Here is a 17,426-nt window from a genome sequence, read left to right as displayed (position 1 = left end):
AAAGCAGGCACATGTGTACAGCCGGCCTACAACGAGAGCCATGCTGCCACACAGAACATCTTAGAGCAGTCCATAGACGTCTTCAAGCAACGCTTCCGCTGCCTGGACCGCTCTGGAGGAGCCCAGCAGTACTCAGCTGTGTGGGTATCAAGACTTGTCATTGTATGCTGCATGTTGCACAACCTCGCCATTATGAGGGGACAGCCCTTGCCACTGCCTATCAGGTGAGAACCTGAGTCAGCGGAAGAGGCACAGGGAGAGGAGGAGAAGGAAGTGGAGGAGGAGGAGGAGGTGGAAGAGGAGGAAATGCAGCAGAGAGTGGAGGAAGAGGCAGGGAGGCAGGGAGGCAGCGAGGTAGACAGGCCCTGTCTGCCAGGGCTCTGCGTGATCAGTTGATTAATGAGCGATACCAGTAATCTCAACGACACCTCCCCATTCACCAACAGTCCCACACTCCTTACTTTCCTCTCTCACATGATCATCAAATCGTCCTCCTTATGATTACACATTGCCTCCTCCCTCAGCTCATCACAGAAATAAAAACCACCACCAAATGCAAATTCAAATCCACATTTATAAATTAATACATGAAATTATGCGAATAAAATGAGACTATTCACCCTTGTGCATTCCCTTAGTGCCTTTTCCTTTCCTAGTGCTCCCACAAGGTGCATCCTCAGTGGCTGGAGCATGCTGACCTTCATTTGAGGAGACTGCAGATGGCCTTGGAAGACAACCTCGAGCAGTTCTGGGCCAAAAGGGCCTGGTTTCAGACTGCACCATTTCGGCCTGGGCTGCGGCAGCCTGGGCCGGCTGGCTGACAGCAAGGGCACTGGCAGAGTGGCAGGGGTGGGAGCAGGAATGCTGTCATCCTGAGAGAAGACAGCAGGTTCATCTTCCATGGTGTCACTGCCACTCTCCCAGGGCGACGCCTCAGCAATCCTGGTGATCTGCTGGAGAACAGATGGCTGGACTGCTGTGTCGCTCTGGAAGTCCCTTTCAACAGTGGTAGCTAGAGCCACGATAGCAGCAGTCTGAGCTTGTAAGGCAGCACTCTGAGCTTCCAAGGCAGCAGTCTGAGCTCCAAATGTAGCAGTCAGACCTTTGATGGCAGATGTTTGTGCTGTAATGGAAGCTGTGACATCGGTCATCAGATGCTGTATCATGGTGGGTTCTATAGGTGTGCCGATGGAGGTGACCACCCATTCCAAGTGGGAAAGGATGGGTTTCAAGCTCTGTGCAAAGCCCTGTACCAAATTGGAGCTGGACTCCTCCATGCCCTTTGATATTGTGCGCAGGCTTTCTAGCGGGCTTTCCAGTGCACCAAGCATTTGGTGATGTACACCCATCAGCCTTCTTCTGTAGCCTGGCCCATCGAAGTCATCATATGACTCCTCTGCAGCAGAACTATTATGCGACTAGTGGTGAACTGAGCAGGAAAAGGGATGAAAGGCATGATCAAAGAGAACATTTATCAGAAAACAAGTGCGAGTTAGGGTACGGGCAGCAGAGTTTTGGATGAGTTCAAGCTTATGGAAGGTTTAAGGTGGGAGGCCAGCCAGGAGAGCATTGGAATAGTCCAGTCTAGAAGTTATCAAAAGCATGGATGTGGGTTTCAGCAGCAGCTAAGGCGAGGCAGGGGCAGAGACGGGCGATGTTACGGAGGTGGAAGTAGACGGTTTTAGTGAAGGAGAGGATATAATGTCGGAAGCTCAGCTCTGGGTCAGATAGTATACCAAAGTTTTGAACGGTCTGGTTCAGCTTCAGACAGTGGCCAGGGAGAGGGATGGAGTCGGTGGCTAGGGAATGGAGTTTTTGCAGGGACCGAAGACAATGGCTTTGGTCGTCCCAATATTTAATTGGAGAAAATTTCTGGTCATTCAATACTGGATGTTGGACAAGCAGAGAGACAAATCAGAGGCAGTGGAGGAATTGAGGGAGGTGGTGTTGAGGTAGAGCTTGGTGTCGTCAGCATACATGTGGAACCCGACATTGTGTTTTCGGATGATGTCACCGAGCGACAACGTGTAGATGAGAAATAGGAGGGACCAAGTATAAATCTTACGACTGGATAGATAAGAATGGAACCAGGCGAGCGCAGTCCCACCCAGCTGGACAACGGAGCAGAGGCATTGGAAGAGAATGGTGTGATCAACCATGTCAAAGGCTGCAGGTCGAGAAGGATGAGGAGGGATAGTTTACCATCATCACAGTCACATAGGATGTCATTTGTGACTTTGATAAGGGCCGTTCCAATCCTGTGTCAGGGGCGGAAACCTGATTGGAGGGGTTCAAACATGGAGTTGCGGGAAAGATGAGCATGGATTTGGGAGGTGACAACATGTTCAAGGATTTGGAGAGCGAAGAGAGGTTAGAGATGGGGCATTAGTTTGCAAGGACAGAGGGGTCAAGGGTGGGATTTTTTGAGGAGGGAGGTGATGACAGCAGATTTGAAAGGGAGGAGGACAGTACCTGAGGAGAGGGAGCAGTTAACAATATCAGCTAACTTGGGGGCTAGGAAGGAAGGTTGGGTGGTCAGCAGTTAATTGGGAATAGGGTCGAGGGAGCAGGAGGTAGGTCTCATGGTCAAGATGAGCTCAGAAAGGGCATGAGGGGAGATAGGAGAGAAACCAGAGAAAGATGTGAGTTCAGGGCTACGGCAGGGGGAACCTTAGGAGAAGTTTAGCCTGGTGAGCAAGGGGAAGGGAGGGAAGCAGCAGTGGCAGCTGAACAGATGGTCTCAATCAATCCATGAGCTCCTCGCACTTGTTGTTGGAGGTGGAAGCTGAAGGTAGCAGAGAGAGGGGTTTAAGAAGACGGTTTGTAATAGAGAAGAGGAGCCGGGGGTTATCGTGGCATTCCAGGATGATCCTGGAATAGAGAGCAATTTTGGCAGAGCCAATCTATGCAACCTGGCCTACTAATTTAACCCTTTTAGCCCCAGTATCATGCTGGTGAATCTATGCTGCACCCCCTCCAAGGCCAATATATGCTTCCTGAGGTGTGGTGCCCAGAACTGAATGCAGTACTCCAGATGGAGTCTCAACAGAGCTCTGTACGGCTGTAACATAACTTCCACCCCTTTGAATTCCAGCTCACTTGAGATAAAGGTCAACACTCCTTTTGCCTTTTAAATTATTTTTATACCTGTCCACTAACTGGTAAAGATTTATGTACATGGACTTTAAACCTGTCTGCTTCTCCACAGTTCATGGCTTCTCGCCATTTAGAAAATATTCTGATCTATCTTTCTTAGGTCCAAAGTGGATGACCTCACACTTCCCCACATTAAACTCCATCTGCCACAGTTTTGCCCACTCACTTAATCTATCAATGTCCCTTTGCAACTTTCTGCTCCCATCTACACTATTTATTGTGCCACCTAACTTAGTGATCCAGCTGCACTGATAACTACTGTTATACTTCTCAAGCAGTTAATGAGCTGCTCAACCACCAACACTTGCAAACAGGGTGTAAATACAGCTGTGCAATGAGGAAATCAGAATGTACATACAATGGTTGCTTGCAAGATTCACATCACTGTTCTGACCAAGATCTCAGTGTCCTTATTGATGGCTCGCATGATAAATAGGATGATCTTTTTGGGACCAAAGAATGGCCCACTAGCCACGTTTGAGTGCACGCTGCTTGGATGTGGATTACTAAGTGTATTAATGCTGGCAAAGAAACTGAAAAGTCCTGACAGGACATTGGGAAGAAGTATTGCGACTTGACAGCAAGGTAAGGTAGAAATGGAGTCACAATTGCTACAGCCTTTACTTTACACATTGCGGTAGATTTTTTGAGATCTCGCCTGGCACCGGTGGCAATTGGAAAATCATGGGTGCACTATGATGGTGGTAGGTGAGGTACCTCGCCTTGGGCGAGGACTCGGAAAGTTCACCCTGTATTCATATATTTCAGTCTAATTGTTTAAGGCATTGCACACATTGTTATCGGAAGTCATACGTTGGCCTGTATTAATACAGGTATAACTGTGTAAAGATGTCAGAATGAAGGTTGTGACATTTTAAAAATGTTCTCTTAAAATTTGCAATTTGTATATCATGACAGTAGTTAGAAAAGACTTCTTCATGCAAAGGATGATAGAAGTGTGGAACTCTCCACGAAAAGCATTGGATGCTAGCTCAATTAATAATTTCAAATTTGAGATCGATAGATTTTTGCTAGCCAAGGGTATTAAGGGATATGGAGCGAAGGCGGGTGGATGGAGTTAGGATAGAGATCAGCCATAATCTCATTGAAGGGAGGAACAAGCTCAAGGGGCTGAATGGCCTACTCCTGTTCCTATGTTCCTATGTACTTGGAAAATTACCCTCAACTGTGTGTCTGGTTAGATTTATTGCTGATTTTCTCTCCTCCTCTCCTGAAGGTGGTGACGTGTGTTGAGTTACGGTTCCTTTGATCCCAGTAGCCTTCCAGTATTTCAGATAAGTGGCCAATCTTCATGTTTGAGCCTGGCAGGGTATTTGACTCTGGGAGCCATCACAGCTGATCCTAATCCTGTTCTCAGCCACAGTCCCAACATTCACACTTTCCAGGGGTCACTGGATAATGATAGGGAGCTGGAATCTTGTTTTTTCCCTTCTCTAGCTGGAGGTAGTGAGGCCAGTTATAGCACCCTTCCTACCATCTCAGCTGAGATCAACTAACTCTAAACTAGAAACTGAACCTGAAACTATCCTGGTCTATAAGACTCATTATAACACCACAAAGAGCATCTCCCCCACCATTTCAGATAATGCAGGGTAAGAATGTTCTACAAGACGCTATTCAAAACAATATTGCAATGTGTCAAGTTATTGAAGGTAATACCCTTACTTGGATATAACTGCGTAAAGATGTCAGAATGAAGGTAGGGATGGGCAATAAATGCCGACCTTGCCAGGGACGCCCACATCCCATGAACGAATAAAAAAAAACTTTTAAAAAATGTTCTCTTCAAATTTGCATTGAGTCTGCCATGACAGTACAGGAAAACTAACACAGCATTACAGGAATCTTGCTGAACAGATTTGCTAATGTCACTTTCACAGAAAAAAGTGGCGACCAGGAACAGGGTCGACAGTGGTATCAATGGGGATAGCAACAGAGTGAAGCATCCAACAGCCTTGGAACAAAGTCTGCTGTTCTACATTGATATGGAGAGATCGAATAGGCTTAAACAATTTGAAAGTTTAGTAACAAATGGCAACTTTGGAAACAAACATTTTTTTGTTTTATTTTCCCACAGCCTGCAGTAAACTGGAAGTGGCAGACATCATTTTCCTAATTGATGGATCAAGAAGTATATACGGTCCAGATTTTAACAAAATGAAAACATTTATAGAAACCGTAATGAGCAAAACTGAGATTGGTGAAAGCAGAGTCCAGATTGGTGTGATACAGTTCAGCACACAAACAAGATTGGAATTCCAGCTTGATCAATATACTAACAGAACAGAACTACTGAACGCTATTAATGACATTGAACAACTGAACGAGGAGACACTTACAGGCCATGCACTGAACTTTACATTAAAGTACTTTGAAAGCTCAAAAGGGGGTCGCCCTGGTGTACGACAATACCTTATAGTGATTACAGATGGAGAGGCACAGGATGAGGTGCATGGACCTGCCAAAGCCATAAGGGATAAAGGGATTAATATTTTTGCCATTGGTATCTTCGGTGCTAATAACAGTCAGCTTGTGGACATTGCAGGATCCCAAGATAAAGTTTATAATGTGCAGAACTTTGATGCCCTGAAAGAATTAGATAAATTGATTTCATTTGAAGTGCCCAGTCCATTTGAAGGTGAGTAAAAAGTTTCCAAATTACTTTGAAAACGAGCAGAATGATTCCCCATTGGGAGGAATTTTTCAGATATGTGCTGGTGGTGGGAGCCTTGCCCACTGGCAACGAACATTGGAAAATCATCGATGTGCTTCCTGCAGTTTTCCATACATTGAAACCAATGGATGGAAAATTTTCCCACATGCCTTGCCAGAGGGCAAAGTTACTCCATTGGTCATCAATTTTGGACCAAAAAGATAGATCTGAGTATTTTTTAAATGGTGAAAAGCTAGAGACAGCAGAGATCCAAAGAGATTTAGGGATCCATGTACACAGATCACTAAAATGTAGTAGTCTAGTACAAAAAATAATCAAAAAATCTAATGGAATGTTAGCCTTTATAACTGGAGGGCTAGAATATAAAAGGGAGGAAGTTTTGCTACAGCTATACAAAGCCCTGGTTAGACCACATCTGGAGTATTGTGTACAGCACTGCACCTTAGAAAGGATATACTGGCCTTGGAAGGAGTACAGTACAGATTCACCAGAATGTTACCAGGGCTCCTGAGGAGAGATTACATAAACTAGCCTTGCATTCCCTGGAATATAAAAGCTTAAGGGGTGCTTTGATTGAGGATTTTAGGATCTTGAAAGGAATTGATAGCGTAGATGGAGTGAAACTTTTTCCTCTGGTGGGGGAATCTAGGACAAGGGGACATGACCTTAAAATCAGAGCCAGGCCATTCAGGAGAGAAGTTAGGAAACACTTCTTCACACAAAGGGTGGTAGAAGTGTGGAACTCTCTCCCACAGAAAGCAGTAGATGCTAGCTTGATTAATAATTTTATATCTATGATCGATTGACTTTTGCTAGCCAAGGATGTTAGCGATATGGAGCCAAGTAGGGTGGATGGAGTTAGGATACAGATCAGCAATGATCTAATTGAACAGAGGAACAGGCTCGAGGGGCTAAATGGCCTACTCCTGTTCCTATGCTCCTATGTACTCAGAAAATTACTCTCAACTGTGTGTCTGGTTATATTTCATGCTGATTTTCTCTCCTCCTCTCAGCCTTCCAGTACTTCAGCAAAGTGGCCATTCTCCATGTTTGAGCCTGGCAGGGTATTTGACTCTGGGAGCCAATCCCATCTGAGTCTAATCCTGTTCTTAGCCATAGTCCAAACATTCACACTTTCCGGGGATCACTGGATAATGATAAGGAGCTGGAATCTTGATTGTGTTTTTTTCCCTTCTCTAGCTGGAGGTAGTGAGGCCAGTTATAGCACCCTTCCTACCATCCCAGCTGAGATCAACTAACTCTAAACTAGAAATTGAACCTGAAACTATCCTGGTCTATAAGACTCATTATAACACCACAAAGAGCATCTCCCCCACCATTTCAGATAATGCAGGGTAAGAATGTTCTACTAGACGCTATTCAAAACAATATTGCAATGTGTCAAGTTATTGAAGGTAATACCCTTACCTGTGTATAACTGCGTAAAGATGTCAGAATGAAGGTAGCAACTTTTTAAAAATGTTCTCTTCAAATTTGCATTGAGTCTGCCATGACATTACAGGAAAACTAACACAGCATTACAGGAATCTTGCTGAACAGATTTGCTAATGTCACTTCTACAGAAAAAAGTGGCGACCAGGAACAGGGTCGACAGTGGTATCAATGGGGATAGCAACAGAGTGAAGCCTCCAACAGCCTTGGAACAAAGTCTGCTGTTCTACATTGATATGGAGAGATCGAATAGGCTTAAACAATTTGAAAATTTTGTAACAAATGGCAACTTTGGAAACAAACATTTTTTTGTTTTATTTTCCCACAGCCTGCAGTAAACTGGAAGTGGCAGACATCATTTTCCTAATTGATGGATCAAGAAGTATATACGGTCCAGATTTTAACAAAATGAAAACATTTATAGAAACCGTAATGAGCAAAACTGAGATTGGTGAAAGCAGAGTCCAGATTGGTGTGATACAGTTCAGCACACAAACAAGATTGGAATTCCAGCTCAATCAGTATACTAACAGAACAGAACTACTGAACGCTATTAATGACATTGAACAGCTGAACGAGGAGACACTTACAGGCCGTGCACTGAACTTTACAATAAAGTACTTTGATAGCTCAAAAGGGGGTCGCCCGGGTGAACGACAATACCTTATAGTGATTACAGATGGAGAGGCACAGGATGAGGTGCATGGACCTGCCAAAGCCATAAGGGATAAAGGGATTAATATTTTTGCCATTGGTATCTTCGGTGCTAATAACAGTCAGCTTGTGGACATTGCAGGATCCCAAGATAAAGTTTATAATGTGCAGAACTTTGATGCCCTGAAAGAATTAGATAAATTGATTTCATTTGAAGTGCCCAGTCCATTTGAAGGTGAGTAAAAAGTTTCCAAATTACTTTGAAAACGAGCAGAATGATTCCCCATTGGGAGGAATTTTTCAGATATGTGCTGGTGGTGGGAGCCTTGCCCACTGGCAACGAACATTGGAAAATCATCGATGTGCTTCCTGCAGTTTTCCATACATTGAAACCAATGGATGGAAAATTTTCCCACATGCCTTGCCAGAGGGCAAAGTTACTCCATTGGTCATCAATTTTGGACCAAAAAGATAGATCTGAGTATTTTTTAAATGGTGAAAAGCTAGAGACAGCAGAGATCCAAAGAGATTTAGGGATCCATGTACACAGATCACTAAAATGTAGTAGTCTAGTACAAAAAATAATCAAAAAATCTAATGGAATGTTAGCCTTTATAACTGGAGGGCTAGAATATAAAAGGGAGGAAGTTTTGCTACAGCTATACAAAGCCCTGGTTAGACCACATCTGGAGTATTGTGTACAGCACTGCACCTTAGAAAGGATATACTGGCCTTGGAAGGAGTACAGTACAGATTCACCAGAATGTTACCAGGGCTCCTGAGGAGAGATTACATAAACTAGCCTTGCATTCCCTGGAATATAAAAGCTTAAGGGGTGCTTTGATTGAGGATTTTAGGATCTTGAAAGGAATTGATAGCGTAGATGGAGTGAAACTTTTTCCTCTGGTGGGGGAATCTAGGACAAGGGGACATGACCTTAAAATCAGAGCCAGGCCATTCAGGAGAGAAGTTAGGAAACACTTCTTCACACAAAGGGTGGTAGAAGTGTGGAACTCTCTCCCACAGAAAGCAGTAGATGCTAGCTTGATTAATAATTTTATATCTATGATCGATTGACTTTTGCTAGCCAAGGATGTTAGCGATATGGAGCCAAGTAGGGTGGATGGAGTTAGGATACAGATCAGCAATGATCTAATTGAACAGAGGAACAGGCTCGAGGGGCTAAATGGCCTACTCCTGTTCCTATGCTCCTATGTACTCAGAAAATTACTCTCAACTGTGTGTCTGGTTATATTTCATGCTGATTTTCTCTCCTCCTCTCAGCCTTCCAGTACTTCAGCAAAGTGGCCATTCTCCATGTTTGAGCCTGGCAGGGTATTTGACTCTGGGAGCCAATCCCATCTGAGTCTAATCCTGTTCTCAGCCATAGTCCAAACATTCACACTTTCCGGGGATCACTGGATAATGATAAGGAGCTGGAATCTTGATTGTGTTTTTTTCCCTTCTCTAGCTGGAGGTAGTGAGGCCAGTTATAGCACCCTTCCTACCATCCCAGCTGAGATCAACTAACTCTAAACTAGAAATTGAACCTGAAACTATCCTGGTCTATAAGACTCATTATAACACCACAAAGAGCATCTCCCCCACCATTTCAGATAATGCAGGGTAAGAATGTTCTACTAGACGCTATTCAAAACAATATTGCAATGTGTCAAGTTATTGAAGGTAATACCCTTACCTGTGTATAACTGCGTAAAGATGTCAGAATGAAGGTAGCAACTTTTTAAAAATGTTCTCTTCAAATTTGCATTGAGTCTGCCATGACATTACAGGAAAACTAACACAGCATTACAGGAATCTTGCTGAACAGATTTGCTAATGTCACTTCTACAGAAAAAAGTGGCGACCAGGAACAGGGTCGACAGTGGTATCAATGGGGATAGCAACAGAGTGAAGCATCCAACAGCCTTGGAACAAAGTCTGCTGTTCTACATTGATATGGAGAGATCGAATAGGCTTAAACAATTTGAAAATTTTGTAACAAATGGCAACTTTGGAAACAAACATTTTTTTGTTTTATTTTCCCACAGCCTGCAGTAAACTGGAAGTGGCAGACATCATTTTCCTAATTGATGGATCAAGAAGTATATACGGTCCAGATTTTAACAAAATGAAAACATTTATAGAAACCGTAATGAGCAAAACTGAGATTGGTGAAAGCAGAGTCCAGATTGGTGTGATACAGTTCAGCACACAAACAAGATTGGAATTCCAGCTCAATCAGTATACTAACAGAACAGAACTACTGAACGCTATTAATGACATTGAACAGCTGAACGAGGAGACACTTACAGGCCGTGCACTGAACTTTACAATAAAGTACTTTGATAGCTCAAAAGGGGGTCGCCCGGGTGAACGACAATACCTTATAGTGATTACAGATGGAGAGGCACAGGATGAGGTGCATGGACCTGCCAAAGCCATAAGGGATAAAGGGATTAATATTTTTGCCATTGGTATCTTCGGTGCTAATAACAGTCAGCTTGTGGACATTGCAGGATCCCAAGATAAAGTTTATAATGTGCAGAACTTTGATGCCCTGAAAGAATTAGATAAATTGATTTCATTTGAAGTGCCCAGTCCATTTGAAGGTGAGTAAAAAGTTTCCAAATTACTTTGAAAACGAGCAGAATGATTCCCCATTGGGAGGAATTTTTCAGATATGTGCTGGTGGTGGGAGCCTTGCCCACTGGCAACGAACATTGGAAAATCATCGATGTGCTTCCTGCAGTTTTCCATACATTGAAACCAATGGATGGAAAATTTTCCCACATGCCTTGCCAGAGGGCAAAGTTACTCCATTGGTCATCAATTTTGGACCAAAAAGATAGATCTGAGTATTTTTTAAATGGTGAAAAGCTAGAGACAGCAGAGATCCAAAGAGATTTAGGGATCCATGTACACAGATCACTAAAATGTAGTAGTCTAGTACAAAAAATAATCAAAAAATCTAATGGAATGTTAGCCTTTATAACTGGAGGGCTAGAATATAAAAGGGAGGAAGTTTTGCTACAGCTATACAAAGCCCTGGTTAGACCACATCTGGAGTATTGTGTACAGCACTGCACCTTAGAAAGGATATACTGGCCTTGGAAGGAGTACAGTGCAGATTCACCAGAATGTTACCAGGGCTCCTGAGGAGAGATTACATAAACTAGCCTTGCATTCCCTGGAATATAAAAGCTTAAGGGGTGCTTTGATTGAGGATTTTAGGATCTTGAAAGGAATTGATAGCGTAGATGGAGTGAAACTTTTTCCTCTGGTGGGGGAATCTAGGACAAGGGGACATGACCTTAAAATCAGAGCCAGGCCATTCAGGAGAGAAGTTAGGAAACACTTCTTCACACAAAGGGTGGTAGAAGTGTGGAACTCTCTCCCACAGAAAGCAGTAGATGCTAGCTTGATTAATAATTTTATATCTATGATCGATTGACTTTTGCTAGCCAAGGATGTTAGCGATATGGAGCCAAGTAGGGTGGATGGAGTTAGGATACAGATCAGCAATGATCTAATTGAACAGAGGAACAGGCTCGAGGGGCTAAATGGCCTACTCCTGTTCCTATGCTCCTATGTACTCAGAAAATTACTCTCAACTGTGTGTCTGGTTATATTTCATGCTGATTTTCTCTCCTCCTCTCAGCCTTCCAGTACTTCAGCAAAGTGGCCATTCTCCATGTTTGAGCCTGGCAGGGTATTTGACTCTGGGAGCCAATCCCATCTGAGTCTAATCCTGTTCTCAGCCATAGTCCAAACATTCACACTTTCCGGGGATCACTGGATAATGATAAGGAGCTGGAATCTTGATTGTGTTTTTTTCCCTTCTCTAGCTGGAGGTAGTGAGGCCAGTTATAGCACCCTTCCTACCATCCCAGCTGAGATCAACTAACTCTAAACTAGAAATTGAACCTGAAACTATCCTGGTCTATAAGACTCATTATAACACCACAAAGAGCATCTCCCCCACCATTTCAGATAATGCAGGGTAAGAATGTTCTACTAGACGCTATTCAAAACAATATTGCAATGTGTCAAGTTATTGAAGGTAATACCCTTACCTGTGTATAACTGCGTAAAGATGTCAGAATGAAGGTAGCAACTTTTTAAAAATGTTCTCTTCAAATTTGCATTGAGTCTGCCATGACATTACAGGAAAACTAACACAGCATTACAGGAATCTTGCTGAACAGATTTGCTAATGTCACTTCTACAGAAAAAAGTGGCGACCAGGAACAGGGTCGACAGTGGTATCAATGGGGATAGCAACAGAGTGAAGCATCCAACAGCCTTGGAACAAAGTCTGCTGTTCTACATTGATATGGAGAGATCGAATAGGCTTAAACAATTTGAAAATTTTGTAACAAATGGCAACTTTGGAAACAAACATTTTTTTGTTTTATTTTCCCACAGCCTGCAGTAAACTGGAAGTGGCAGACATCATTTTCCTAATTGATGGATCAAGAAGTATATACGGTCCAGATTTTAACAAAATGAAAACATTTATAGAAACCGTAATGAGCAAAACTGAGATTGGTGAAAGCAGAGTCCAGATTGGTGTGATACAGTTCAGCACACAAACAAGATTGGAATTCCAGCTCAATCAGTATACTAACAGAACAGAACTACTGAACGCTATTAATGACATTGAACAGCTGAACGAGGAGACACTTACAGGCCGTGCACTGAACTTTACAATAAAGTACTTTGATAGCTCAAAAGGGGGTCGCCCGGGTGAACGACAATACCTTATAGTGATTACAGATGGAGAGGCACAGGATGAGGTGCATGGACCTGCCAAAGCCATAAGGGATAAAGGGATTAATATTTTTGCCATTGGTATCTTCGGTGCTAATAACAGTCAGCTTGTGGACATTGCAGGATCCCAAGATAAAGTTTATAATGTGCAGAACTTTGATGCCCTGAAAGAATTAGATAAATTGATTTCATTTGAAGTGCCCAGTCCATTTGAAGGTGAGTAAAAAGTTTCCAAATTACTTTGAAAACGAGCAGAATGATTCCCCATTGGGAGGAATTTTTCAGATATGTGCTGGTGGTGGGAGCCTTGCCCACTGGCAACGAACATTGGAAAATCATCGATGTGCTTCCTGCAGTTTTCCATACATTGAAACCAATGGATGGAAAATTTTCCCACATGCCCTGCCAGAGGGCAAAGTTACTCCATTGGTCATCAATTTTGGACCAAAAAAGGATAGATCTGAGTTTTTTAAATGGTGAAAAGCTAGAGACAGCGGAGATCCAAAGAGATTTAAAGGTCCATGTACACAGATCACTAAAATGTAGTAGTCAGGTACAAAAAATATTCAGAAAGGCTAATGGAATGTTAGTCTTTATATCTAGCGGGCTAGAATATAATGGGGAGGAAGTTTTGCTACAGCTATACAAAGCCCTGGTCAGACCGCATCTGGAGTATTGTGTACAGTTCTGGGGACTACACCTTAGAAAGGATACACTGACTTTGGAAGGAGCGCAGTGCAGATTCACCAAAATGTTACCAGAGCTCCTGAGGAGAGATTACATAAACTCGCCTTAAATGCCCTGGAATATAGAAGGTTAAGGGGTGATTTGATTGATGTTTTTTCGGATTTTGAAAGGAATTGATCGGGTAGATAGACAGAAACTTTTTCCATTGGTGTTGGAGTCTAGGACAAGGGGACATAATGTTAAAATCAGAGCCAGGCCATTCAGGAGAGAAGTTAGGAAACACTTTCACACAGATGGTGGTAGAAGTGTGGAACTCTCTCCCACAAAAAGCAGTGGATGCTAGCTCAAATTATTAATTTCAAATCTGAGATCGATAGACTTTTGCTGGCCGAGGGTGTTAAGGGATATGGAGCCAAGGCAGGTGGATGGAGTTAGGATAGAGATCAGCCATGAACTCATTGAATGGAGAAAATGGCCCCAGGGGCTGAATGGCCTACTCCTGTTCCTATGTTCCTATGTACTTGGAAAATTACCCTCAACTGTGTGTCTGGTTAGATTTATTGCTGATTTTCTCTCCTCCTCTCCTGAAGGTGGTGACGTGTGTTGAGTTACGGTTCCTTTGATCCCAGAAGCCTTCCAGTACTTCAGCCAAGTGGCCAATCTTCATGTTTGAACCTGGCAGGGTATTTGACTCTGGGAGCCATCACAGCTGAGCCTAATCCTGTTCTCAGCCATAGTCCAAACAGTCACACTTTCCAGGGGTCACTGGATAATGATAAGGAGCTGGAATCTTGATTGTGTTTTTTCCCTTCTCTAGCTGGAGGTAGTGAGGCCAGTTATAGCACCCTCCCTACCATCCCAGCTGAGATCAACTAACTCTAAACTAGAAATTGAACCTGAAACTATCCTGGTCTATAAGACTCATTATAACACACAAGGAGCATCTCCCCCACCATTTCAGATAATGAAGGGTAAGAATGTTCTACAAGACTGTATTGAAAGCAATATTGCAATTTGTCAAGTTATTGCAATTAATACCCTTACCAAACAATTTCAGTTTTGAAATTTTCTATGGACCCCCAGCCTCAACATCTTTTTGGGGAAGAGAGTTCCAGATTTCCACTACCCTTTGTATGAAGAATTGTTTCCTGATATCACCCCTGAACTGCTTGATTTTAAGGTTATGCCCCCTTGTTCTGGACTCCCCCACCAGAGGAAATAGTTTCTCTCTATCTACCTTATCGAATCCTTTAATCATCTTAAATATCTCAATTAAATCACCCCTTAATCTTCTATACTGAAAGGAAAAGAAGCCTAGTTTGCAACCTGTCTTCATAATTTAATCTTTCAGCCCTGGTATCACCATGCTGAATCTGCGCTGCAACTCTCCAAGGCCAATATATTCTTCCTGAGGTGCGGTGCCTAAAATTGGACACCTTCTGTGAAGTTAAGTTAGTGCTTCAGGTCTTTTGACACTCTGTGAATGAGCAATCCCTTTATAGAACAAGAAAATAAAGTGAATGGGGAGAACGACATGTAAATGTCTAGACTCTGGTAACTAATATCACAAAGATCCACCTGATGGGTTTAAAAGCCTGTTATTATTGAACCCATTAACTTCTTCTTTGTGATGGGAATCAGCATACTTAAACCTCAACATTTAGCTGTTGTTCTTTTCTCCTCTCTTTGTTTTGTTCGGTCCTGTTTACCTTCCAGTTTTTAGTCTGCACCTGAAGCATTGACCTGTCCTTTCTGTTTTCAGATGCCGACAGATCTACTGTGCACTTTGGCAGTGCTGCCACTGGAAAGTAGCTGGCAAGGAGTTGCTGTACGCATGACTTAAATTGCACCATCAGCAATAAGATGTGCCATTGATCATGTCTCCATGGAAAAATAAAATGATCTCTGAAAATATATTACATTGCTTTATAAGTGCTGTTGAAAAATGTCGTGCTGCAATAATTGACTGAAAAGCAATAAAAGTAAAAACAAATTATATCAAAAAAAAATTATCATCTCTTTTCTTGTGTCTTTTATTTGGGAAATTGTGGAAAATAAAGAGAGACTTTCAATTGTTAAATTTCTTCAGATCCTCTTCTCACCGGAGTAACTGACAGCAGAAAAGATTTTACTATTGTAATAAGTATAAACAACCCAAAGCAAGAAAATAACTGCATAGTCTTTTAAAATTCAAACAGATAATGCTGGAAATATCAGCATCGATGAAGGTAAAAGATAAGTTAGCTTCAGGCCTTTTGTCAGACTGTGAATGAGCAATAATAATAATAATAACAACAACAACAACAACAATGTGTATTTATACCGTGCCTTTAACGTAGTAAAACGTCCCAAGGCGCTTCACTGGAGTGTTATCAGACAAAATTTGACACTGAGTCCAATAAGGTGATCTTAGGACAGGTGGCCAAAAGCTTGCTCAAGGATGTAGGTTTTAAGGAGCGTCTTAAAAGAGGAGAGAGATGTAGAGAGGTCTAGGGGTGCGCAAGAGGCCAGAATTGGAGGAGCGCAGAGATCTCGGAGGGTTGTAGGGCTGGAGGAGGTTCCAGAGATAGGGAGGGGCGAGGCCCTGGAGGGATTTGAACATGAGGATGAGAATTTTAAAATCGAGGCGCAACAGAACAAGAAAATAAAGAGGGAGGGGAGACCAAATGCAGATTGGGTGATCACTTTGCTGAACACCTCCACTCAGACTGCAAGCGTGGCCCTGAGCTTCCAATCACTTGCCATTTTAATTCTCCTTCCCACTCGCACTCTGACCTCTCTGTCCTCGGCCTCCTACACTGTTCCAATGAAGCTCGAGGAACAGCAGTTCATCTTTCCATTAGGTACTTTACAGCCTTCTGGCCTTAATATTGAGTCTAACAATTTTAGATCTTAACCACCGTGCACATTTTCTTGGACAGCAGGTGCTGGTAATGGAGGATGGCTGCACCAGAGCCACTGGGAGTGGAGGAGGTGTGGGGTGGTGCTTGAGGTGGGGATCCCCTATCGATACATGTCCGGTGGGATGGTCCGCACCCCTGGGGTCAACCTGCCTTTCTCCACCACGTTCCTCGGGAGCATTCTCCTCTTTGCCAGATTTTCCATGCTTCCCTCCCCCTCTGCTGTTCTGCTGTAACCATTTACAACCTCTCTAGAATCATCTTCTGTTTCTTCACTTGTCCCATTTCCACCTCCTTTTGCCTTGCATCCTCATCCCTTTTGTCATTTAATCACTCCTGCCCTCCACCCTAACACAGTCCTTCCCCTTTGTTCTTTCCCTGCCCACCCCCCTCCCCAACCTTTTCCCTGGCAGTGTACTTGCTTAAAAACTGTTGATCGCAAGTTCTGATGCAAGGTCATCGACCTGAAACATTAACTCTGTTTCTCTCTCCAGAGATGCTTGCTGACCTGCTGGGTGTTTTTCGGCTGCATCTATTTACACCACTGTGTTGCACAAATGCAAATTTCTTATTCTCACCGACAGGAAGTGGGAGGACAATACTCACCCAACACTTTGTCTGCAACGTGTAATTTGATCTCATCATTGTCAGGCAGGCTACAGAGTTCAGACAAGGCAGAGTGCTAATGCTACTGATTTCGGAGAACAGACAGTGCTAACACTACCGAGTCCAGAGAACAAACAGAGCAAACACTACCAAGTTCAGAAAATGCACACGCCAACACCATTGAGTTCAGGAAAGGTAAAGCACTAACACTACTGAGTCCAGAGAACGCACAGGTCACACACTGACACTACCGAGTTCATGGAGGCCATGGAGGGATTTCAACATGAGGATAAGAATTTTGAAGTCAAAGTGTTGGTAGACCGGGAGTCAATGTAAGTCAGCGAGCACTGGGTTGATGGGTGAACGAGACTTATTGTGAATTAGGATACGTACAGCAGAGTTTTGGATGAGCTCAAGCTTATTGAGGGTGGAAGATGGGAGGCCGGCCAGGAGAGCATTGAAATAGTCGAGTCTAGAGGTAACAAAAGCATGGATGAGGCTTT

At 43.2% G+C, this 17,426-nt stretch overlaps 1 protein-coding gene across 1 annotated transcript in view; it reads left to right on the top strand.

The window, feature by feature from the left end:
* LOC137331896 (collagen alpha-6(VI) chain-like) overlaps positions 1–17,426 on the top strand; it is a 114,887-nt gene that overhangs the window by 10,404 nt on the left and 87,057 nt on the right. The window contains exons 3-7 of the mRNA XM_067995750.1: positions 5,255–5,798; positions 7,300–7,313; positions 7,632–8,192; positions 10,009–10,569; positions 12,386–12,946. Coding sequence (XP_067851851.1) covers positions 5,255–5,798; positions 7,300–7,313; positions 7,632–8,192; positions 10,009–10,569; positions 12,386–12,946 — 2,241 coding nt within the window. The remainder of the gene's footprint in view (positions 1–5,254; positions 5,799–7,299; positions 7,314–7,631; positions 8,193–10,008; positions 10,570–12,385; positions 12,947–17,426) is intronic.

The sequence above is a fragment of the Heptranchias perlo genome, chromosome 2 (genome assembly GCF_035084215.1).
Source record: "Heptranchias perlo isolate sHepPer1 chromosome 2, sHepPer1.hap1, whole genome shotgun sequence".
Classification (NCBI taxonomy): Eukaryota; Metazoa; Chordata; class Chondrichthyes; order Hexanchiformes; family Hexanchidae; genus Heptranchias; species Heptranchias perlo.
This window is presented reverse-complemented; position numbering and strand designations above follow the sequence as displayed.